Consider the following 27414-nt stretch of genomic DNA (forward strand, 5'->3'; position numbering starts at 1 on the left):
AATGGTCAACTGAAAGGGTGAGTTCAACGCTGTTAATCAATCTAAGAATTTCCTTTTATTATTATTATTTGTCTGCTCGTTTTACACTATATTCCCCAAAATGTTTACTTTTCATCTTATAAATACGTCGTAAGATATGAAAAATAGCGTATTAATTAAGAAATTGATTATTTTAAAGCTATTTTACTTCAACTATTTGGTAAACACGTTCATCAACAGTAGTCAAACATTGTTGAGAAACGTTTTCGACCAACTAACGCTAATGAACTCATATTTAAAAAATTTCTGCCGATACTTTATTTCAATACATAAGTCATATGTATGTTTTCATTACATGTTGTAGCATTAAAAAATTATTAGGAGCACTTTATGCATTTAACATAGTATATTTTTATGGACTTGTGGAAAGATGGTACTGATGCGATGGTGTCATCTTAAGACGCGAAATTCGTTGCCCTCCAAAGCATTTCTAAGTAGCTTTTTAAATCAGACATAATTTGGGGCAGTTAGTAGTTTGTTAAACATATTTAGAAATCTTTGGGGGGAACACTTACATTTCGGTTTTAGACTAGTAACATCCTATTCTCCTTTTCTAACATTCTTTATATCAAACCCTAGAACCATGTGGTCAAAAAATATGAAATACCAGTGTTGATCAAAAATATAATTTGTAATTGTAGTTAAATTATCACAATAATAAAAATACAAAATATGTAAAATATATTGTATTTTTGAATCTTTCTGTCCACACAAATCTGAAGTTGCAGCCGTTATTAATTTATTAAATTTAATTGTTGGCAATGGAGGAATTATAACAGAAAAACGACATAGATGTTGGTGGTTTTAAATACATACTTTCAAATGCAAAACCTTGTGCAGTTTGACCATTGGTCATTTTACTTGTATTTATTTTATAAATGGAATAGCTAATTGTGAAAAAATATCAACCATCACGTAGATAGGTGGTTCGCAGAATGTTTTAAGTGTTTTTGTCTGATTTGTCATTCACGGTAAAGGTTATAAATGCTTTTAACAATGGTGATTATCCCGAACGATCTGATGGTGCACATTACGCGTTTGTGGCAAATTATTTAAAAAATACTTCGACACATCCTGACCGAAATCAGCCAGAAGTTTCATCAACTTTCCGTTGGCAGGTGCACTTTTTAAACAGAACACTCAATATATTTTTACATCTTTAAATTTGTAAGTATAGCAACAATTATAAAAGGAATATGGTACAACGGTCTATTCATGTAGTTTTATCGGTTCGCCTTCATTTGTTTAATACCGTTGTTATTTTTCAGTAATAAATAAATAAAAAAAAACATTTAATAAGACCATCAGAAATCATAACAAATACAAAACCAACAAAAAGAAAAATCCATGAAAGCATAACCAACTAAACACCAGAGAAGATGTTCAAAATTCCTGCTTTGTGCATGTAAGCAAACTTGTACTCTTCTGCGGCTATTCTCATTTATTCTAGTGAACATATCTCATTTACTGAGTTCGGTACTCTGTTCGGTGTTTCTTGGATACCTTCAACTAATGATTCTAAATTTTGATCATTTTGAAGTACGGATTATTTCCTATTCTAATGATACAAATGAAGCCTCTTACTCCTGTAATTTCATTTATTGCATTTGGATTCATTCCCAACTCTGCCAATATTCCGACTAATTCTTAATTTTTTAACTGATATGTTACTAAAAAAATAACACAAATATAGCAAGAACTGCTTGTTAAAAAATCTCAGTTCAGTGCAGTTGCCACTTTTTGCTATAAAGAATAAAATATGTTATGTATTCTATTTGGAGAGACTATAACTTTTTGCGCATGATGGTAAACATTTTTAGATCCAAGAACCCTGTATCAAGAAGTATTAAAATACTTTCTTCAGTGACCAACCAAAACTAGTAATCTTCCACCATCAGATCGTTGGAAGACTTGGTTTTTGTGTCTAACACCACTAATTGTGAATGATGGCATTTGCATTTAGATCATAGAATTAGAAAGGGTAGAATGATCGCAAACACTACTTGATCCCAAAGAAAGTTGTATCTCCCTGTCACATTGTCTTTTTACCGGCAAATTGGCTACGGCTATTTCTGCAGCATCGGTTGTACACACTCTAAACTGGATGTTACTTACTAAAAGGATAGAAAATATAGCTTTCCTTGGAGTAAAATCTTTTTTCTGTGTCTTGTTGGAATTTATCATTCTACCCCCTGAAATTCTATGATTTACATAGTTGAAGAGACACGTAATTCATCATATTACTGCAAACCAATTATTATTATTTTTTTTTTAATATTATCGTAACATTGTTTATTGTCACGTAAATCTACCGAATTTTACATTGTCGCTAGTACCTCATCTAAAAGTATTTTTGCACTTTTTTGTTTTGTGTTCCTGTGACGTGCGTATCAAAAAAATTTTGTGTAAGGTACTAACTTATCAAATATTTCAATGATAAACAGCGACTAGTAATATTTTTCAAATAAGCTTGACAGATATTTATTTAATTATATGTAATTAATTATGCGTTCTTGAAGTTTCTCCATGGGTTCGAGACATCATTATTTTTTTCATAATAAGAATAAGATATAATTTTTGAGTAAAGTTTTTGATGGTAAGGGTTGAAATTTTTGATATTTTTACATTGCCTAACTAAACGTAATCAACGATTAAACGAGATTTCACTAAAAAAATGTAATGCAAGTTTAAAATATGAAATCAGAGCCAATAATCAGTTTACAAACAAGAGTCAAATTTGAAAGCACAGAAAATTTAGCTAACATTTGCAGTTTTTGGAAAAATATGATTAGTATTTAAGTTATCGAATTTTAAACTTACTTATTCCTTGATAAGTTTCTGCATATGTTCACAAAACAAAGTGTGCCTCATATGTGTGATAAAACCAAACGTTTACATGTAAAAAAATGTTTAAGCTTCTATTATCTTTTTCATGTTTCAGTTTTCATTATATTGAAATTTTCGATATTAAGGCAGATATTCAAAAAAGAATGATGCTCAAGTCTAGACTATAACAAACCTCAAGACATTTGGTGGAAATAAACTAAAAACTTTTGCGAAAAGCAAGAATGAGATGAGCAAGAGTAAGGTGTAAATAACATTGTGGCTAGTTTTGCAGTTTAGTTTGTTCAAAAGATCGTTAAACTTTAAATAGACAAAAACGACGTGTGATAGGTTTACTGTACGTTTTTCTGTCATTATTCATCCTATTCTTGTAAACGGGAAGTTACGCGTTAAAAGTAGTTACAATAGAAAATATGAAATAAAAAATGTTGCATTAGTGAAACTTAAATATTAGATAATCAATTCGAAATGATCCTTCATCAATAAATTACACATATTATTTTAATTGTATAAAAAATATAAGAGCTAATTTTTGCTATATTTTACATAAACACACAAAGTATGACTAGGTCAGTTTTGAGCTTGAAAGATTATAACATCCGAAAAAAGAATGTGATCATTCGGCAATCTAGACAATCCTGATAACTGTAATAGAGTTCTATTCATTTCTAACAAGGTAGGCGTCTTAGCATTTAGTACGTAGGTAGGCATATGAAAAACTCTATACAGTCGAAGGTTAAGGCCTACGTTTCAAAATCTAATAGTCCAGTCAGGATAAACTTAAGTGATGATTTAAATTTCAAACATGTTCTGTGCATGATCGAGAAGTGGAAATGAGCCTAACCTTCGCTTAAGATGAGTGGCCTGCAACTATCTGAATGCCTATAGTAAAGAGAACATTTATGTACATTGTGCTTTGACGTAAATTCTTTTCTATTGCAACACGTCAGATAGTCCATACTTGCACTTTCTCGGCAACTATACACCAGCTGGCGTGGTCGTAATAAGACGATATAATGTGGAGGTTTTCTACATATTTTTCTATCAATTGGTCCAATTCACCCTCTCTAAACACATGATAATATCTGTGATAAGTTATTTCGCCGCCGATATTGTCGGAAGGCAACGAATCCTGTGACGTATCGCTTAAGAGTGTTGCTTTTTCGCGTTTCTTCGACGAATCACTGTCGAGGCTGACGGTGGAATTCGACAACCGTTCCTCAGGTTTTGATTTGATGGTTTTCCATTCTGGACAAGACGCCAATGACGCGGTACTTCCTCCGTCGCTGTACCTGCTGATGGAGTTCGTGTCTTTGTGGCTCTCGAGCCCATCGGCTGATTCTACCGATTGACCGAAGTTGATAGACGTTGCCACACTAGATATCATGGAATTGGTGCTACTCCCTGAAAATTAAAATGATTTATTTATTCACAGAACTGTCGACTGCGATACGACCTAATATTCTTGTATACTTAATTTTTTAAAGGAGCGGAAAAATACGCAACCCAAAAAATATCCGATAATTAACGCACCGATTTCACATTCATGAAAAGCAGCAAGTGCGAGATGTTTTTTTGTGGAAAAAATAAATAAAAGCAAAATTATTTTTAATTTGTGTAGGATGTTATATTGTATCATTTTCCGCTCCTTTAAAAATGAACTATAACAGAACACAACAGCATCGGGTGCAGAACATGTACAGTCTGGGACACGGAATTTCAAACGACCTGTCAATCATAATGACAATAAGGTATAAGACTACAACGTTTTTAAATGTCAGAAAGTTGGTTGTCGTTTGAAATTCCGTGTCCCTGACTGTATATATTTAAATAATTAAAAAGGTGAGGTACGTTTAAAATTAATTAAACACTAATTATTATGGTTATTATCATACAATAAATTAAATTGAAAAATGATATTTAGAAGTCATTTCATAATCAGTATTAGTTGGAAGTGCCATTTCTTTTTAAAATAACTATACTGTCATCGCAGGTATTTGACACTTTAGTTGATAGATATTTGACTGTAACTGTGAAAGTAAACAAGGATCACATTGGCCCTGCCAACATCATATTGTAAAAATAAATTTCATGGCCTACCAAAGAACCTTTTTTTCGGTCATGTGATTTATTTCCCACATTTAGCAATTTACCAGTTTTTTTTTGTAATATGTATATCATTTAAAATACATTGTTATGTTTTGAAATATATTTTAGATTTCACCACTGGTCATTTATGATAGATTTCTGTCTCAAATATGTGAGACTCTATTTCTATCAGAGTAAATAGTAAAAATGGCATCAAAAAAGTTCTTGGGGGTTCAAGAATACCTTTATATTAACACAAAAGTTTAATTGATAAAATTATTACAAACTTTCGTGGAAAAAATTGCTGCAAAACTTAATTTTAGGGAAACCGTAAAATTCAGAAAAATAAAAACCAATAAGTATTTACAAATCTGCAGATATATCCGTTATTAGGTTTCCGTCTTGGTACATTTTTTGATACCACCTCAATCGAAAGTTGAGTGAAATAAAGCACTCATACTTTATTTTATAATTATAATATTATTTCAAAAGCAGTTATTAAAATAAACATTTAAGTGTTGTATATCATTGTAATAACAATTTAAAGTTCTATCAAATCCGTTAAAAATATACGATATAATTAAAAAATATATGTTTGCGTCGCGACGCCGACACCATACATATATGCGTCTTGTTTGTAGTGTACTAAATTACGCATAAATTGCAATATGTCTATCCGTTCTTAATATATAAGGTCGCGAAGTTTTAACTGAGACACCGTGCATATTATTATCCTTGCTAATTGTTCAATCCTAAAAATCAAAACTCATCCACTCACCATCATATAAAATTAAAATAATAAAAACAAACTTAGGCCTTCAATCTTAAAAATTAAAACATTTATTATTTTTAGTCTTACAAAGTCTTCCTTTTCTAAAAAATTAAACAACAAATAAACTTAAATCTTCTTCAACATTAAAATCAAAATCCAAACTCAACTAAACCACGTTTTTCATCTGATGAATGTTGTGTAAAACGAAGAATGTCGTTTGATTAAGACGGGACACAGTTTTATTTGGTTTTCATACAGTTAACGTCACAAAAAAACATTAAAATAAAAGTTACCAAAAACAATCATCAAAAAATTACATTTTTCACCAAAGGACCAACTCCCTGCTTTTATGATTTCTCGACCTTTCGTTACACCTACAGTATGAAGAAAAAAGTCTCCCGCTTCCGTTTCTCTGTCTGTCTATCTGTCTACCGTCTGTCCGAATTTTTTAGACAGATTATTTCCGAAACTACTGGATCGATGATTTGGCTAATCATCCCCACCAACAGTTTAATGACATTACCTCCAAAATATACAATAGTAAATTTGTTTTTATTTTTTTTTTTAATAAGATACTCCTGCGCTTGTGGTGTATGAATCCGTGTTGAGTTTTCACATTAGACATTCAGATATTTGGAAGAAAATCAAAATTGAATAACATTTTGCAACTTAACTTTTAAAATGCTAAACCGAATGCTCTAAAATCGTGTAAACGTTTTAAGGTTATAGTAATCATGGTAAATCGTTAATCAAAATATATTCTGAAATATTTCTGCAAAATAGTATGACTTAATACTTGTGATGTGTCAATGCACTAGTTTTTAGAATTACTTGCACAGGGTGACTCAAAAAAAATAATGCATGAGGCAATTTATTTTATTGATTACATAGAGAATGAACTCACCGAAAATTTGGGAAAACAGCACTGTTATTATTAGTGTTAACACTGCATCTATTCAAATCGATATACGTGTCCTTGCAAAAATGCTAGACATCATCACAAAATTTTCTAATGAAAAAACTCACTTGGAACCAACGCATAGCATGTCTTTTTACGTTGACTGTAACATTACATACATATCTTTATTTTAACTTATAAGGGTTATCATAAAAATAAAATTCTCAAAATCAAATTTTATAATTTTTCGAAAAAACTAGAAGTTGTGTCGAAATAACCTTCGACCAATTTTTTGGATACGGAATAAAAGTTACATTCAGAAATTATTAATATCAAGGGTTTTTGGTCCAAAGAAGTTTTTAAAAATATAGTATAATTTGCCAAAGTGTTTATAATTACTAATCACTAATTGTAGCCCTGAAGAACTCTACCCTACTATACTATTGAAGGGTAGAGTCCATACCTCCGATTTATTAAAAATATTAAATGATAAGTATTAATACACAAGTGACACTTACATACTCCCAACATAAAAACAAGGAGTTCTTAAAAAATCTGAAATTTTTAGACATCATAGTATTTCCGTAAGAAGTCATTTTTGGATAAATGGTACCCTAAATAGTACAACCCGCATTAGTTAGAATAAGTTCATACCCAACATCCCCAAAAAATTAATCTGTTACAATTATTCGCAAATGAATATTTAAATGATCAGTTCTATTTTCTATTTGAATTTATTAAGGAACGAAATTGTGTCAGTTATTGCCGTTCTCTTTCCAAACAAAATTGATCAAAAGATCAATAAGGCGACCTAAAAATAGTTGGTGAAGATGAAGGTGAAGCTCCATTACATCTGTAGTTATTTAGCTGAAATACCGAGTGACTATTAATGATTGTGATTTGTTTGTTAGGTTGGTAACATATTGAAAATTTTGTAATAGCATACCTGATTGTCAAAATGAAAGTTAGGACCACAGTTGTAGAATATAGTTTTTGCCAAAATTAAAAAAACCACCACTTGTTGAATTCAGTTGGTAACAAAAAAAAAAAAACTCCAGTGGCGATTTTCATATTATACCGTTTAAACTTCAACTAACGTAAATTTGTTATCACGAAACACGCAGGTAAAGGGTGATCAAAAAGTTTTCACATTAGAGTTGCCCATGGGAATATTTGTCATGTTTTTGATTAAACTGTAAAGTCATGCATAACCTTTACATTTTGAAACGTTAACACCCTTCCAAAATGTTGAATTGAGTATAAATTAGTTACAACCTATTTATCTTTGTTTTCCCCCCAAATCAAACTTCAGATTTAATATTACCATGTTGTCAATGATATTTTCAAGGTAGAATGCAGTGATGGTGGTTTTTTAATTTTGGTAAATACTATAGATAGGGTTGTATACTTGTGGCTTGGCAACGCTTCATGTCTTCATTGAAAGCGATACTTTTTTTCACTCATTTGCTGCATTGCAAATTCATAAAAAAAGTATCGCTTTTAAAACAAAAAACAAATAACTATTTTTGACTGTTTAAGTTTTCATTACATAATCAAAAAAACCGCAACAACTTATTTATTGCTGTTTATATTAAAACTACAATTACTACAATTACTACAACTTTGAAAATTAATCATGCCTATATTATCAATGGTGTTAGTCCAATTGGTAATGTTATATGTGACAGATACATTAAACATTCTCTGGCCAAACGTAATACTTCTTGAGGAGTCAGCTTCTTTTCTCCAGTACTTATCATCTTTTTAGTGGTACTGTTAACTGTACTGGTGTGGTAATAGGTTCGTCTAGGCATAATATTTTCTTTTCTTCAATATATCCCTTGGTTACACAGTTGCTTTTCCAGCCCCCGTGTCTCTTGAATGAAGTTATATGTCACCACAGCGTCCACCAAGATTGTTGCGGAAGTCCTTCGTAGCAGTGCCCGGTGTATTCGTTAGCATTTGGAAGCTTTAAATATTTCGCTATTTCTTCTGCGGTACTACGAATTTTGTGGATGCGAACCACACTTATGTAAATATTTTTGACTATAATAGTTTACGAAAAAACGACATTTATAAAAATTTTTTTGGCGAAGAGCTGCGTATTTTCTATAAATACGTAAATAAAGTTTCTCCCAAAACAGTAAACGCTCTGGTTTTGTTTGTTTTTTTATTAGAAATTTTCACCAATACGGCAGTTGAGAGATTTTTGCGATATAATCAACCTTTAAATGTATCAATTTATCGACATGCGCCCCTACATTATAATAACCTACAAATAAACATTTTCGTACCTAATTTTTAGTATTTCTCAGAATTATTTACTTTTATCATGAAGTATTTATCGTCAGGAGCCTCGTTCAAAAATTGGTCAATCTATTCTTTACTGATTTTTTGGGTGTATATTGTATAAGATTCACTTTATCTTTTCAGATATGCCCGTAACTTCGGTTACTTCGATATGTCGACGTCATTTTTCAACTGGAGTGTTGCTCTCACCTTTGACTATTGGCTCCATAAAGTCGGGGCTTTTATTTTAGATACTAATCCCACCAAATAAGCTAACAAAGTCTTCTCTGCAAAAGATGTAGTATTTTTTTCCTTACACCAGTCCGGGAATCGTTCATATGATGCTTTATAATTTGTCTGGATTTAGACGATACTCGATTTTCTGTTGCCTGCTTCGCACTTTCCTCCAAATCAAGAAGAACTTCCATTATCGACCTTGCACTTGCACGATTTTACTTTGAAACCCTTCGAAACCAGTAGTTTTCGCAATAAATAAGCGTCATTAATGACAATACATAGCCAACTATGTTAATAGTTTAATTTGTGTTTACTCATTGCCGGTGGCGGCAGTACACCACCACCGAATTTTCTACATTGCGTTTGGAGAAAAAGTAGCATTTATTTGTTATTTGGCCGAAAAGTACTTACCACTTTTCTTCTGAGTTTAAAATATTTTATTGTGTGATACTAGGTACATGTTTCGGTACATAGTAACCTCTTTCAGGTAAAAACGGAGTTTTGGATAGTGATAACATTCTATATATATTATATATGCTTGGGCTTCATGAGGGTGTGTTTTTACAATACAGTTGTAAATTTAGCAAAGGAGACTTATTTATATCTGTCTATTCGTTTAGCAAAAATTTTTGTTTATTATACAGTGTAATCAAGTAAAATTTGGTTTTTTAAGTTGTCTCTAAAAAATATTTGTCAAAATTTGAAGTTGAAATTTTGTAGTTTCGCATAGCTGTTTTTCGCTAGTATTTTAAAAGTCTATCTCGCCATTGCATTAGAAGAACTTAATTTTGTACTACACTTATGAACATGCCAATATCCTTATAAACTTAGGAGTGTTTTTTGTTACATTTCAAGTTAAGACGTTTTATCAGAAATTTCTTAAGTAAATCCTATAACGTAAACCGACCTTAAGTGTCTTTTCAAGATTTAAAACGTTTACAGCTCACCATGTTGAGTTTATTAAAAGAAAACACAAAACGTATCGGTAACACGACACGGTTTTCTAGCCTGGTCCCCCGTGCGCATAACCGACAGACCCATGGTAAACGGTGTTTGCGGTGTTTGATTTTGTCCCAAAACCGTACCATTGGAAGCATGCAACATGCTTCCTTCGTTCTTATTTCAGCCTTTCGGTTGTTGCGATGTCAAATTTGGTATCTAAGTTTCACCAGATTTGATATGTTTACTTGCAGGCCAATTTGCTCTCAAACACATTTCAATTCATTTAAAATTTCGTGCTGGACCTATAAGTTTACAGCTAATCTAGAGTTTTTACCAGACACTCCATAGGTTAATATATATCATGGAGGTAGAATGAGAGGAGGGAACAGGTTTGCTCGAAAGCGTCTACCGGGGTACTGGGCATAAAACACAAAAATAATTTAATACGATAGAATATAAAAGCGGTAACAGTAAAAGTTACTAGAGTTTTTTTGTTGCCATAAATATGTTTGTTTTATACCATAATTAGCTTTTCACTTGCGGCTTCGCTTGCGTAGACGATTCGTTGTGTTGAGGAGCATTAATGCAAAGTTTCAACCAAAAATTTATAATAGAAATATTTTTTCCATACAACTTCACCAGCATGTTTCACCTCCTTAGAGACTGAATCTCTGAAAATGCCAGACGTCTGGAAAATGGCGGATTAACTCTCCACTACGTTCTTAACAATCAACTGGTGAGTCTGGGAAAAATAGTAAAAAAAATCCTTCTCACATTTTGGTGGAGTTACAATGATTTTAAAATTGGTTCTTTTGCTACGTTTAACAGCTAAACAACACATTTATTATCACAATAACTAGTAATAAAACTTTTAGTTAATATTTCTCTCGCCTATGACGATATTTAATTACCATTTCAGTTAGAACGTACCTTATAAAGATATTGTTGTATTGTTTTTGTAATAATTTGATAAAATTCCATTTGACAACAATGTTTACCTCAGATAAAGCGAAGGTACAAATCAGCAGAAATCGAGTAAGCATTTCAAAATAGTTAATGTTAATGAGGATGCTGATGTGTACCTGGTTTTTGACGAATGCGAAATGAATGCCACTGTTGCCGTACGACTTTATATAAGTATCATCGGGTAAGAAGGCAACCCACAGTAAATATAATTAGGCAGCTTGCTTCTTCTTCCCAGTTTCATGATCGAGGTCGGTCTAGGACCAGACATATTTCAAAATTTAGAGGAGGATGTCTTACATTGTGTGCCTGATGATCGGAATATTGGTAGAATTGGGAGTGTATGTACCTTAGGTACGATTTACCTCTAAAATTTTGTGGACTAATGACTTACTTTTACAAAAAATGGTCAACATTTGGAAACATTACGAGCTTACTTACATGCACTAGGCATGCATTTTAAACAATTTCTCGGGTGTTTAGTTGGTTATGCTTTAATGATTTTTTTTTGTTGGTTTTGTTTTTGTTTATAATTTATAAGTGTCTGATTACATTTTTTCTTGGTTCATTTATTAATAAAAAATAACAGTTTGTTTTATTAATAATAACGCACAACGATTAATGACTACTGGTTGTTACGGTTATTGTCCTAAAAAAAATAAAAGGTGGATTTCAGTCACCATCATTACTAAGAAATCAAAAAGTAAGACGACGTTATTCACGCATTAGGAGCCTGCAATGTTGGCAATTTTACTGTTATAAAATTACGTTTTTTCGTAATCTACATCTTAAAGATTTTTTTTTACTATTTCTTTGAAATTCCCGAAACCCCCATATTTAACGTACTGAAGAGTTAATGCGCCATTTTGCAGACACCCGGTATGTATAAATACAATGCATTTTTTTTTAGTGGCCATAGAGATTCCCATGTTAAATTTTAGACCCCATGTTAACTTTTGTTAAGATGAAAACCCGTAAGTGACTTTTGCGGTGAAAGTAGCCTTATGGTTCTACTTTCCATTACCACTTTTTGCAGTAAATTGTTAATTTGTGCTTTAAAAATTAAACATTATTTTGGTTAAAAAGTTTAGATAGATCATAGAAAGTTTTGATTTATAATTTTGACGTGTCATTTTTGGCAGCATAATTTTAATTTAATCATTAAACATCTTTATTGCAGTTTGTAGAAAAGAAGTAGCGTTGTTGATGTCCATGTTCGAGACGAACTTTGACATAAAATTTTTGAATTGTGCTCTTGCCATGTATGGGACGATGCGGAAATGCTACAGCAAAATTTTGGCGCAGTCTCTTGTCGATAAGCCTTTATTGTATCCAGTAACAATTTCCACATTTTCTGTAATTGTGTACTGCGGCGTGTTGACGAATTTCGGCAGTGAAAGTCAGTAATCGAACGAGTAATTAGATTTTAGAAACGTCAACAATATTACCGAAAAAAATACTCAAATATCCTTTAATTTAAAGCATAACCTTTAATAAAATCAACAAAATAACATCCAGTAAAAATTTCAACACTTTTAAAAAAGATGCACTGTATATAGTATACGAAATATTACAACAATCGGTTAGATAACTTCGACCATTATCTGTTTAATAAAAATTGACACAGACGACAGACAAACAGACGGACGGATGGAAATGAGAGAGATTTTTTCGTATTTAGAGGTCATGAAACATCGAGAAAACATGAAAGTAGCTAGTCGTCCTATAAACCCTTTACAATACATATGTACTTCCCTGTATTACGTTCTAGAAGTAAAAATTATGTAATTAGAGTACAATTAATAATACATCATTAGGTATTTCATTAAGAGTAGATTATGAATTCATTTGAAAAAATGCATAAACTATGTATATGGTGTGTTGTACTCACCTTTATCTGAATCGCAGGAATCGGTAGAAGTACCCATCTTAATGGAAGTTTTGCTAACGGACAATTTACAAGTGGAAGCGAGGTCGTTGTTTTCACTTAACGAATCATTCGTATGTGATCTTTTAAAAACGTCATTTTTTGCACTATGATAATCACTAACTGGCACTTTCTTTGGATCAGTTTGCTTCGTCAGTTCTTTCGTTTTGGTCCTATCGTAACATCTGCACTCGATTTCTTTACACTTTTTACATGGTCTGTTAAATAAACTGTCACTCGCACTTAACTTAGCTAAATACTCATTCTGTTTTTGAATTTCAGCACTTAATTTGGACAAATCATCGAGTTCTTCGCTTAATCGATGAATATACGGATCGTCGATGTTATCGATCGATGTAGATAACGTTAGCGTCCTTTCTTTACTTTTCTCTTGATACTGATCGATCTCTTGGAGGAGTTTTTCACTTAATCTATCGGCAAAATCGGTTAGATGACGATGACATTCCTCATCCCAAGAAGGGCCAGTGTCTTCACTCAGCAGTGGAGTAGTGTCCGTAGAATAGCGTCGTTGTATTATCGATAACACATCGCTCGTGTGCAGTTTTCGTTTACTTCTTGGACTGGATTTGATTACCTTTTCGACAGCTTCATCTAAGGTACTGGCTACGTCTGCTGCCGCTTCTAGCAGACTCATCGTTTTATTCTCTTTTTTCGGCGGAGGAAATTTAAATTTGGTTCTAGCAGCATACTTTGTTTCGTCCGTTCTCACGTTAATAACACTCTCGATTGAATCGGGTGAGGATACGCAACTGGAATCGCTGTCTTTATCGTCGGTTTCGGGATTGAAAAGTTCTAGCGATAATAGTTTAGGCAAAGGCTTAGCGACAGCCTCCACTTTTCCATTGGCTACTGAAGAATGTCTGACTATTGGATAGTTTTTCGTCGATCGTGCTCCGAATCCGGGCTTCTGGGAAAGTAGTTCCTTAATTTTTTTCAGTCTCTCGTTTCTCGTTTCAGATATTTCTACTGGCGATTTTTCCGGACTAACGTTGTTGGTGTTAACAACAGGGGAATTTAAACTAGTTCTTCTAAATTTTGGGATTTGAGGTACCGAATACTTTTGTGCAAGACTTTTACTACTTGGTTGTGTTGTACTTTCCGTGGTTGAATGGTCCCTATCTGATTTGTCTGATAAGATATCAGCGGTCGTTGGTTTAGGAGAGCTCAGTTGTTTCGTCAGAGGGTATATCGTCAACGGCATCTGCTTAATTCTAGGGCTAGTAGGACAAGAGGATTGTTTAATCCTGGGTGAATTAGGGACCGAGGAGTTTTTTAGCCTAGGTGAAATGGGACCTGGTGATAGCGGCGTCGGCGACATAGGATCAGATTTCGGAACGAATATAACCGAAGCGAACGAGTCCTCGGAATCTACACTAGTATCACTTTGCAAACTACTGTCTTTAGAAGAATCCGAACCATCTTCTTTCGAGTGTCGTCGTTCAGTAGTACCATCTTTCTTTTCTTCAGTCACCACGGATTTCTTCAAAGGGTCGATAGTATCGTTTTCGGGGATCGTCGGCGAAATTAGATCGGAACTTTTCCAGTTCTGGAACATTCTCACGAAACCGTTTTTCAAAGAAGTCCCAGTAACCTTCTCTATCGTTGCGGAATTCTTAATCTTATTCGTAAAACCCGTTTTGATTAATTGGAAGCGCTTTGAAGTAGAAACTGAAAAGAAGGAGTCTTTGAAAGAGTCGAAAGTGTGGTGTCGTTGATAAATTAAATCCTCATTCAAAGATGCTTGTTTCTGAATATTTTGCCGCACCCGTTCTTTCTCCTTCAACCGATCCGTCGACATTAGCTCTTCATTCAACGATCTCTGTTTGAACACCCCTCTTTGGTACCTCGTATTGAACACCTTAAAATCCGGCAGATTGTTAATTAGCGTCTTCATGTCGGTCGGCTGATCCAGAGCCTCCTCGTCGTCTTCCTCGCAAATCGATTTTTTCTGCTTAACTAACTTAGGTTTGGCTAAAGTGGCTTTCGGTTTAATTTCCGGCAACACATTGATTTCCGGCACACTCGGAGTGCTAGATTGCGACCTCACAATGTTATTATTTTCGGCAGTCTTAATGTTCGTCATGCTTTTTGATTTCAAGTTGCTGGAAATATCGTTAACTAGCTGAGACGATGGAAACGTTTGGCGCCTCTGCGGCAGGTCCTCTTCGTCGACCCTTCGCAGTTCGATGGGAATATCTTGGATGTTCTCAGTGCAGTCGCAACATTCACAGCCGTCGTGATCGTAGCGTTGTTGTGACGGCTCTTTAGCACAAGTACTCCAGCTTTCCAGGAACCAAGGTCTGTGCACCCCGACTCTTCTCCCTCCTGCTAATTTCTGGATGGCTCTCCGCACAAAACTATAGCAAGTTTCATTTGGACTCGATAAACTTGAACTACTTGGAGAAGAGTTGCGGCCAGGATCTATTGAGCGTCCTTTGTGGCGGTTTTTCCCTCGCTTTTTCACTATGCCTTTGGATCTGCAAACATGAAATAGGACACAGTAAAAAAGAGAGTTGTTTGAAGATGCGGTTCTGTTTTTTACAAGGAGGTTTAATATATTTCGCGATTTCTACACACAACCGATGCTTGAGATATTTGTTTCTTTTCCACTATTTAAGAGTTCATTGTCAAAATACCTAATTTTTATAGCGACATACACACAGGTCTGTGTTTATACTGAGAAAAATTCATTGTAAAACAACTAGAATAGGAAACATAGTCTGAACCGTAATACAAAAAATAAAAAGTATGGCCTAATGAATGAAATTTATTTAATATACGGCCTGCTTTGGAATTGAATGCAAAAACTTTAACTGGTAGTAGGACTCATCAATATATGAAACTTTGCTATATAACATTTTTTTAAACATCCATTTTTTTGGCCTTTCCCCCCTTCGTTTTGACGAGCCGACAGTGCCGGCGAGAAGTTTGAATATTTCTTTTATGCGAGAAGCAGCAGCCTAGGCCGGCCGACTGCAGGAATAAACGTCGAATAACGTCATATCTGCTATCGCTTTCTGTTAGCAGAATTAAAAAGAAATAGCTGTAAAAACATACACACTGATTTAACACACCTGCAGCAGTGATTGGCCATATGTCTGGTAAAATCGACTGGCCTTCTGGCAGTCAGTTCTAGGTATATCGAATTGGTATAGCGTTATCACCTTCTACTTGCATAAGTTAAAATGCAACAGCGACGAAGCCGTACAGTATTCTCTTTCATCGTTGCATTTTTCCCTCGCTACTTCCCCACCACCTGCATCGGTTGGCTGTTGTCTGTATTGTGAATTTCTGTAGTCTCTACGTGGGTGAAATTAGCAGTTGGTTTAGGTTAGTTTCTAATTTCAGTAACGATGACAACAGTAAGAGAATTATAAGTGAGTGATTTAAATCTTGATATTGCCACACATCTATCATCTATTAAACAATAACTTTCGGCTTTTAACGTACGATGAGAAAATCTTTGTAAAAGAAATGGGCCGTCCGAGCGAGTCAAGAAACAAACTATTTTGTTAGCTAACCCAACTAAAATAGTCACGAGCCGCTACTGCGAGCCGGTCAGTGTATCAAAATAAATTGACTTTCGTTGACGCTGATAGGTTTTTTTGGCTAACTATTTAGCGCAAGTTTTTGTCGTAAAAACAACTGAATGCGTTGTAATTTGATTACAAACGTGCAGTTGACAGTGAATTCTCCCAGTGCTTAGCTATTTCTCCCTGTGCAAAAGGCGGTACCATGGTTTATACCAACCATAGAGGTAGGATGGCAGAAGAGAGCATACTTCATTTTACCATTGTTAAAGAAACGCCGGCAAAAGAGCTCCACGCAAGTACCATTTATGACCATTTCCGTAATCCGTACTACTTTCGAAGCGGTCGAGTATCAACAGAGGATCAGAGGCGGTGCATTTTGGTTACAAATGGGTTCACAGGTAGCAAATAGTAGAAGAATTTGACCCTTACCCATTCATGATCCTTACCATTAAAATTCGTTGCCATTAAGTTGTTACATGTCAATTTTTGTCTAGCCGCTCGTGAAGCGCTTTCGAGCACGCCATTGAAAGAACCAGTTTTTCGGGGAGCTGGAAGAGCTATAGCAGGCGTTCTTTCAAACTATCTTCCCTCCTCTCATTCTACCACCATGATACTAACGTACTCATGTACGGTGACGCTTTGGACAACGCCCAGGAGGCGAGATTCTGCACAGCGTCCGCTTTCTAAACCGGTGCCGTCCAGCTAGACACGTTTAGTACAACAGTTTAACACCTACGTGATTTCGGGAAATTTCGGATCACCACACAAGTCTGGAGCCAGAACCCGGAATTTTGAATGTTGCATTTTGTTTGGGTATTTCGACCTTTATTATATGAGGGACCCTTTACGAACAAGGATTGCACCCATACCACAATCAATAACGAGATTAAAAGGTACTTCGACAGTTACACGTTGGCCTTATAATATAAAAACGGGTTAGCTCATTTTATAAAATTCTGGGAATACGGTTTTGTTGTTACTGGGGTTACACTGTACCTATTTAAAATGATATATTTATTCCTACCACAAGTCATTCATCACAAAATTTTATAAAGGCAACCTCACTTGAAACACACGCATAGCATGCTCCTTTATCTGTATTTTAACAATCCACAACTATCTTTATTTTAGCTTATAGGAATAGAATCAAATTTTATAATTTATCTAAGAAATTGAGTTCCTTTGAGTGTACTTTAGAGGCGAGGAAGTTTGGTCTCAAATAATTTAGATGATTTTTAATTTAATGAATAAAATAAACTGATGCATTATTGTTTTTAGTCCACCTAAACAATTCTATAAAATAGGACTGCACTGGTAACCCTACGGCTCACCGCCCCTTTTTAAAGAGAAAATTACTTTACGCCTCCCCCCCCTTCCCCCATTCATACTTCCAGTGTACAAAAAAAAAGGAAATACTATTGCTAAAAAAAAAACTTAACAAAATAGTTATTACAAATATATAATTTTAATGTAAAAGTTCTGATTCTAATGTGTAGAATGGCTTTGCTGCCAGCCTACCAATTTATTAACACTAGGGTCAATTTTTGTAAATCACCGCGATTAGTTATTTGTAATCGATTTCTTTTTTTTTAATTAACAAATGTGAAACCACATTAAACTCGCATTCTACTAAATATGACGAATAAGCAAAACTGTTGGTAGCCGTTTTTAAATTTTATTACGTTAATATACCGAAATTAGTCAGATGACCACCAGTTTGAAAGTTTAAACTGAAAATTCAACGATCAAAGACAAACTTTCAGAAATCCGTGGCTGCAGATGTATTGTTGTAATCACTAAAACATAAAGGTTGACGGCCTTTTAAGAGATGGCGCGAAATTTTTAAAATACCAAAAATTTTTGCCACATTACTAACTTAAGGTTTAAGGGATATGAATCGATTCGCCTTCCACCGTACCATTGGCAGTACAATCCTACAGGGCTGGCATGGGTGCAGTGCAGAGCCTTTTATAATAACCGCATAGGATCACAAGATAGTTCGGAATTTATGGCCATATTACCGTGCATTTCAAGCGTTTGGATAAAAAATGTTTTTCACTGTGAAAAACTAATTCACGAGGACTCGGAGAAGTTCACCTGTGTACCATATTCCACCCGTGGTCATAAATTTAGCGGAATCAGATTCGGATGACTTAGAATTAAGTTTGTAGACGAATTAGATTAACTTATTAAGACTGACATTACTGACATTTTATGGAGAATTAAGTGCCGAATCATAATATTTTGCAAATTTTAAATGGGATTTATCCAGCAAACTTTTGAGATTACGCCGTCAAGTATAGGTAAAGAGATGAATTTTGTTTAGCGATTTACCATATTTACTGTTAACTTTACTAAGCTGTTGCTGTTTGCAAAATTTTAGGTCTATCATTTATTTTGTAAGACGAATTTTCAAATTTGTGTGCACAATTTTTTTTCGGAGGTACGTGTCTAATAAAATCAGTGTACAAGCCTTAAATCGTTGAAAATTAATTAAATTCATCAAACAGATAGTACTATGTTCGGGAAAGTAAAATGCCATTTTTACGCTAGCTTCTTGTTTGGAAAACACATTGAAGCTAAAAGAATTTTTTTTCTTAATCTACTTCATCTAAGAAGTTAGTACTCCATGAAATAAGACAATCCTTGCTTTTGCTATCATACAACACCTTTAATACTTTCATTTTATATTTAAAATGCTATTGTTATTTATTAATATTATTTGTGTTTTACTTTTGACAGTTCTTCCACTTTCGGTTGCTTTATACTTTAGTAACTGTTCCCTGCTTTATACATGATGATTCAAAAATGGCGCACTACCTCTATGACATGTTGTTAAGGACTCTTTAGTAACCAAAGAAAAAATAATTTAAAAAAATCCTTCGGCCCAAATGTAGAAGATTTGAAAGTTTAATTTTCTTATAGATAGTTGACCATATTTTAATTTAGTACTTAGTGTTGGGTAATGAAATCTATAGGACTTTCATTATTCAGAATAAAAATCATTTTTTTATCCATTGCAATCTATATAAATGCTATGTGCCATATTATAATTATGTGTAAATTGAAGTCTATCGATGTTTATATGGCCAAGTTTATATATATATATATATATCATGAATAAGTGTTAAAAAATGTACTTTATTTTACTTAGTTTTGTAACCTAGATTCCTACGTGAATGATCTACCCACTCATTCTACAATATGTAATTAGAAATTTTCAATAAACTGCTTTCAAATTTAAAGCACCCGATCACCCACTCAACCCAGGAATAGCTGTCAAGAGAATTACTCAGATTCTTAATCTCAAGAAGTAATTACTCACTTTATTGAACGATTAGAATCACTATCCGAAGTTTGTGTGTACGCGTGATATGGCGGCAGGCAGTCGTCTTCTGAAGTGTTTGTAGTCGATGTTAACTCCAGCGAAGGTGTGCTCAAATGTTTCGGCCTGTGCCAAGGAACCAAAACATCCTGTGACTCGAACTTGCGATGGCTCTGTTCCATAGCCCACACGGAAATGATGAGTCTTCCTCCGATCCGCAAGACCCTCGCCAGTTCCCTGAGGGCACAAATCCGCCTTTCGGTAGTCGCTAGATGGTGAACAACAGCAACAGAGAGCACGGCGTCCAGGCTTTCATCGCGAAAGGGCAGAGCCAAGTTGTCGAGGGCTATTACCTTAAAGACAATCATTAAAAGTAAATTAGGTATTGGTGTGGAAGACGCGGCTGTTATAGATAAGAAAAAGCAGGTTCGAGACACTTCTCAATCAGTTTGTACAATATCCGGGAAATTTCCTGTGTGTAAAAGGGTGGCGTGCTAGTGTGATAGCGCACTTACTTCGTTCTCCTTTTCGCGCGCCACTTCAGTCAATCGGATCGATTTATCGCCTCCCATGTTGAATATCGAGGTGTTCACGTTGAGATATTTTCCGTTGCCACAACCTGCAACAAAGGTGATGGGTTGGTGACCATCTAGTGACCTTTCATAAACAGAGTTGTCACGTAGATATTTGCATTATTGTGTGAATAATGATGAAAGTCCAAAGGGCAGTATACGATAAGGCTACAATGTTCGGCCCAGCTTGAGTTAACACTAAATCTGTGTATCACGAAGCAGGTTGCGTCCGTTAATTAATTTAAAGCAAAATATCTGCAATAAACGCAAATTCTACGATTTAGGGGGAATAAGAAAAAAATGTTAAAGTTTGTTGTCGGTATTACTAGATTTCATATAACTGCATTCTCACAACATAATGAAACTTCGTACACACGCAACCGAGACCATTCAGATGCAACAGATCCAGAAGTATATAATTCCATACTTTGTTTTTTAGAAAACAATGATTACATATTAGCACTAACCAAAATTTGCGAAGACGCTGCTCAAGTAACTCATAATAACATATTAAAAAACTGCGAATTTGCTCTATCAATAGACTGCTTAATAGCAGCATCACGAACTTTTGCACAAATGGTCCCGTTGTTTTGCAGATCGAGAAAGTGGTAATTTCGAATTAGTCTCTTAGAAAACTATGATACCGTCTCGCAGCATCATAAAACTTTGCACAAATGTTTTCGATGCAATCAAAACAGAATATCAGAAAATTGAGAATTGAGTTAAAGAGGGTGGTATATCAAAATTAATCGTCCTGAAAGTAACGACTGCGCAATCGCAGCATCGTAAAACTTTTCACAAATGTTCCCAAAGCAATTCAGAACAAAATATTTAAATATTTACATAGTTTTATGCTGCAACGATGAAGTCGTTACTTTCAAGATGACTAATTTCTGATGTACCATTCTCTGGATACATGATCGTTTTCCGGGGTGGAACCGTGTAAATTGAGTTTTTCGGTTCGTTCTCTGGTGTTGGGTGTGTGCAGTCATTGCTTTTTCCAATGCTTTTTCTAAGACACCCATTCGTGATTACCACTTTCTGTATCTCCAAAACAGGAGAGGATTTATCCTAAATTTTTTAATATTATGTTCGGTATTATCTCGAGAACATTTGTATAAAGTTGTATCACACAGTGATGATGTAGTCGTTACTTTCATAACGACTGATTTCTGACACAGGGTGATTCATAATGAGCCAAAAATACTTTTCAGAGCTTATGTAGATTCAAAATTCTATTTTTAATAAATATGTACATAAGTATAGCAAGTTTGTCAGTTTTGACATTAAAATCATAAGAGACTCAAGTCAAGGTGAAATATGTACTATCGAAAGATGTTTTAATAACGAACAGAATACAAAAACACAACAAATAATCAGTTAAGGAGATCTAAAAAATGCTGTCCACCACTTCTTTCTCAATTCTCATGCGTCAAGACGTTTCCAGAAAGATGTTCTCACTCTTACAGATCTAGAAGCGACAGTTATTCAGTGTTTCAGATTTTCTCCATTGTTGATAGGTGTTTGGTAGACACGATCGTTGACCATTCCCCATAAAAAGTAATCTAGTGGAGTTATATCCGGACTTCTAGGGGGGCAAGGATTAATTGAACCCCTAACTATCCATTTATTTGCATACGCTGGTTTATTCCCGAACAAATCGACAACAATGAAATTTTAGGGTAGTCTGTCTCTTTAAGCCCTTGGACCAAGATGATATGATAAGGATGAAACTTATTTTCCTTGGCAATTCTCCAAGCAGAAAACTGGCTAATGCCTACCCTTCTTGCCAGTTCGCGTTGTCCCACATGGGGTTCCTCCTCAAGAATTTCCATGAATTCTGGTTTGTGTTCCTCACCGGTAGCTCTAGATCTCCAAAACGCGAGAAGACTAATCCTGAATTTTGTAATAATTTTCCAAGTTCTTTCAACAGCGTTTCTGCAGTTTCGTTTTTTAAAATTATTCCTTTCTCGATCTACTGAATAACTAAAAAAAATGTGTATAATTTATTTATTGCTATTATTTTCAACATTCAACTAATCTACTTAGGAACTCATCGGATAAACATGTTTCTAAAATGTAGTCGATGCACAGTGAAAAAACTACTTGGCAGTTCACTTCGCAAATATCGACAATGTAACTGTAGATTTTGATTTTGAATTGTAAACGTGGATTTTAATATTTTATTTTAGTAACTATTCTGTCACTTGGTATTCTGACATACGAAATCACGTTCAGATTAACGTTTTTATAAGACTGTTTTCAATAATGCAAAAGAAAAGATATTACGTACAACAAGCCCACTCACTGCTTAATCCTAACTTACGGCGATTATGGGCCACAATTATGATGAACCCAAACTGTTGAAAATAATTCTTGTCTGTAGTGGTATAAAATTCAAACGCTAACTTTGATAACAATTAGCAGGCTGACCACCTAAAAAAGGTGTAAATACTGGTACTTATTTCATTACCAAAGTAATTTTTTCCTGTTTTTTTTTCATTGTGCGTCGACTTTCACACGACTTATTTTTTGACCTAAGTTTAGTTATTTAATAAAAAAACACTTGGTACTGAGTAGTCTACAGTCCCGGTCAGAAAATTTTGGACGTCAATGTGATTCCATTGTCACAAAGTGTAAAACACCTTTAACTATCAAACATCAAAATGACTTTAACATAAAAATATTATTATCATACTTATTCACTTTTTCCTATTATTTCACAGTATTTTTTCAATAGAAAACTAAAAATTTGCAAATTTTATTAATTATTGTCAGTATTATTTATGTCTGCAAAATTCCGCTACATTTCGAGGTTTTTTCCGCTATTGACTTTATTTTAATTGATAATAATAAAGATCCAAATATAAGAAACGATTATTTTCGACTTGAAAAAAAACCCGAAACGATTCAGCACATAATTTCATCCTGTAATATCCTGGCACAAACCAACTACAAATCTAGACACAACAAGGCAGCGAAAATCATTCAGAAATTTAAACTTAGTCCAAGATACTACACCCTATTACACTTACATTCCATCTCCATTTCTTGAAAACACGGAATACAAGCTATATTGGAATCGTACAATACTTACAGTCAGAAACATTACAATCAACAGTTCTAATATCTGGTCTAGAAATATGTAGGAAGTAAAGTATAAAATAAAAAGAAAATTCCACTAAGTCTAACTAAGTTAAAAGAAAACAACGAAAAAGAAAAAAGAATACTTAACTATCTAGTACGTAATCCAAGTATATGTTACCGGCAATCTGTATAATTCAGGTATTCTATACAATACCTAGGCAATGTGTAGAATAACGGGGGCGTCTAGGCAATGTATGAAATATTACGAATATGATTGTCCATTACATACTTTGCCTAGGTAATGTATACAATTCCTAGGAATTCAATAGAGTGCGTGGTGGTCCATCGGCAATGCGTAAAATAAAACAATCTTTATATCTAAATAAATCATGTTAAAGTCAAAATTCTTCTAGGTAAACTAAAATAATAACATGTTTGTCAACAATAATCAGGTAAGTACCTACCAAGTATTAAAAACTTAGGAAACAAAACAGTTCTATAAAAATAAGAAATAGATGTACTGGCTTCTCAGAATGCAGTAAATAAAATAGCTATTTATGGTATAAGTGAATAAAAGTGAATTTTATCCAACGAAAAAACAGTTCAGCACACGAGGCGAAGCTGAGTGTGATAATGTTTTTGAGTGGATAAAATTCGTTTATTCACGTGTATCGTACAAGATTTTTTCCCATTTCAGCAAAATTTTTCAAAAAATTTATTGTTTAGGTAATCCACATACATAAATATTAATTGTACTATGACTAATATGATGAACATTTGAAGAAGGTAAATACTTTATTCGTGTTGTCAATGACAGTGTGAATAAAGTGTTGCTATAAACATTTTATTCATTCTTTCGATTAGACTATTGGTTTAATAGCGAGATTTAACATACATAATGACTACTTTATTAGTAGAGGTTGGAAAAAATATTTTTTTTCACTTTGCACCATTTCAAAATAGCATTAAGATCCCTTTGAAGGGACAAATAATCCTCAATAGAACATATTTTGACAAAAAATTTCAACTCGTCTGCAAATAATAGGTTTTGATTTGTTATAACGTCAATTATGTCATTTATGAATAACAAAAACAACGGCGATCCAAGATTGGAGCCTTGTGGTATCCGAGATGAACGACTGTATAACCGAGAAACGTAGTTTTTGAACCTAATACACTGTTTTCTATCAAGTAAATACGATTTGAATAAATTAATAAGATGTGTTCTTAGCCTACCATGGAAACAATTTGAAAATGAAACAATTTTTTTATTCAACATAGTCCCCTTTCAAAGCTATACACTTGTTACAGTGATCCTGCAACTTTTCTAACCCTCTTAAAAAAAATCATTCTTCCTGTTCTTCAAACCAGGTCTCCACAGCCTTTGTTATCTCGTCGCCTGAAGAAAATTTATGGCCTTTTAAGTTTTTTTTATAGTTTTGTTAGTTATTGATTATCTGTTTTGAGGAAACAGGTAATAAATAATGCGAGGGAGCTAGGTCCGGAGAATAAGGAGGATGGTCAAATGTTTTGAAACCCAAATCAAGAATTATATTCATTGCAACGCGCGATTTGTGTGCAGGAGCATTGTCCTGTAAAAGCAGAACTACTTTGGAAAATATTTTGCACCTCGTTTCTACAATTTTTCCGCGCAGAATAGACTTGAGTACTATTCTCCTGTTACGGATTTGTCCTTTTGTAGATAATCAACCATAATTACCCTACGCGAATCCCAGAAAACTGAAGCGACAGATTTTTGCACCCGAAAGTTCTTGGTCCTTGAAGAACCAGAATGTCTCCATTCCATGGACTGTTGCTTTGTTTCTGGATCGTACAAATACAGCGAGGTTTCATCCATATTAATAACAGGGATTAAAAAGTCAGAGTCCTCATCAAAAAGGGCACACAAAGAGTGCGAAGTTTCCACTCTTGCTCGTTTTTGATAGGCATTCAAGCATTTTGGAATCCATTTTACAGAAATTTTTTTCATGTCCAAACCGGTGTGAATGATGTGATGCACACGTTCAGAGGAAATCTTTAGTGTCTCCGATATCTGTTTTATCGTGCACTGCGTCAACATTTTCAGGAGTGGATACCGAAATCAGTCTTCCTTATTATATTCAATTATATTGATTTTCACATTTTCACTAGACATGACTTTTTCAAAATTCTCATGCACAACAATGTTTTTCGAAGTCAAATTTGACAGTGATACTTCTAATAAGTTTTGTTATCACGGTAATAAAAATTTGTTTTGTGCAGTGGAAAGTACTTAGGCTAACAATTTAACGAAGGCTTTCCGGAAATCGGTATATTAACATCTACCTACTACCTACCTACCTACTGACAGAAGAAGGCCAGATAGGTGCAGTGGCGGCTCGTGACTGTCTGATGTGGTGAGGCGATGATAGAAGTTTGACAATAATATTATCAATAATAAAATCAATTAAATTAATGTGATTAATGCGTATTACTTGGTCTTAGTAGTTAGTAATGATAGAAGTCTTGCCTGAATACCGTTCATTTCCCAGTCAGTAGTGGGTCCTAATAATAGTAATAATAATATTAACACCCATAACACATTTAATCAACAATGTTTTTACAAGTCAAAATTTTGTTTAAACTAGCACTTTCTTGGAGGGATTCGGCAATAGTTGTGTTCCTTTCTAAATCTTTTAAGCCCATGAAATTTTTAATGTGTACTTTGGAACTTTTGTGTAACTTTGCACTTCGAATGAAATCCTTTAAATCGTTATATCCCGGAGACGTCGTCCATGTGTTTTTTACATTGCCTAAGAGTAGACATGGCCAACAATATAGACTTTCAGCATAAATATTACGGCTACGGCAGAGCCGTTTATGTTTCGTACCAGGCTGGTTTAAAAGACCTGGAGTACTGATGACATTGTCGCTTATCAATGGAAGTTAACGGTTTTGACTGTTCGATATTTAGCAAAATTTACCGACGTTCTAACTCGGTTCGTCGTGAAAACGGCGTTTCAAGAAGCAACATGACAATATCGTACTCGGGATTCATTTTTCACTCACCTGTACCCTGTACCTATGAAAGAGACAAAAACACGAAACACCAACTCCTGGACTTTTATTCACGTTAATGCTAATTACCCACGCACCCTGCACCCCTTCCATTCTGTAAAATAAATGGGAAAATGGTTTAATGGGTCCGCCGAAATTGGCCGAGAAGCATCGAAGATATCGCCTCAGTTCCGAGCGAATTCATGTATAGGAGTATAGCAGCTGAGTCATGGAAATCCGTGTCTGTGATTGGGCTTCATTGGCTCAAGTGAACCGACGCTCTGGCCGCTTCAGTTAAAGAATTCGGGGCATAAATCGTACAGTATTCAATGGAAAATGTCGGCAGTAAGTGTAAAAAATAAAAAATAATCTACAGATTTACCATTTCAACATATTTTTGTAACTAAAAATGCATTGAAAGTTCTTTTTTAATTATAAATTAAATCAATCTGTTCTTAAGATATATTCTGTGAGGCGCCGCCTCACTTGCCTCATATGACGAGCCGCCACTGGATAGGTGACAGTAGATCTTTTTTCCATAAAGCCATGTTCATAGGCCGAAATGGTGTGTCTAAGTTTTTAGTAAATAAGTTGACGTAGTAATGGATTGAAATACTTTGACAAAGATGCATAACAGTTTTGTATATTATTTATAGCACATTTCTTATAGATTAGACAAACATATGATTTCTTCCAAATAATCGGCATTTAATTAGATATTTAAACTAAAAATATGGAAAATTGGTGTAGAGAAGATTCAGGCACAATCCTTTAAGAAAAAGTTGAGAACTTGATCGACGCTAGCTGTGAATGTGTTTTTAGCTCTTTTCAAGGCATTAAG

At 34.2% G+C, this 27414-nt stretch overlaps 1 protein-coding gene across 2 annotated transcripts in view; it reads right to left on the reverse strand.

Annotated features, from left to right (window-relative positions):
- Positions 1–491: 491 nt before the first annotated feature.
- The window catches only part of Fid (fire dancer), a 61883-nt gene continuing 34960 nt past the window's right edge, over positions 492–27414 (reverse strand). For both annotated transcript variants that reach the window (XM_064060031.1, XM_064060023.1), the window contains 4 exons: positions 20394–20497; positions 19879–20231; positions 12964–15497; positions 492–4287 (listed from right to left, as the gene is read on the reverse strand). In XM_064060031.1, coding sequence (XP_063916101.1) covers positions 3830–4287; positions 12964–15497; positions 19879–20231; positions 20394–20450 — 3402 coding nt within the window. In that variant the 5' untranslated portion in view covers positions 20451–20497 and the 3' untranslated portion in view covers positions 492–3829. The remainder of the gene's footprint in view (positions 4288–12963; positions 15498–19878; positions 20232–20393; positions 20498–27414) is intronic.

Source organism: Zophobas morio, unplaced genomic scaffold (assembly GCF_036711695.1).
Source record: "Zophobas morio isolate AGI-343-1 ecotype UQ-CSIRO unplaced genomic scaffold, CSIRO_AGI_Zmor_V1 ptg000002l, whole genome shotgun sequence".
Lineage (NCBI taxonomy): Eukaryota > Metazoa > Arthropoda > Insecta > Coleoptera > Tenebrionidae > Zophobas > Zophobas morio.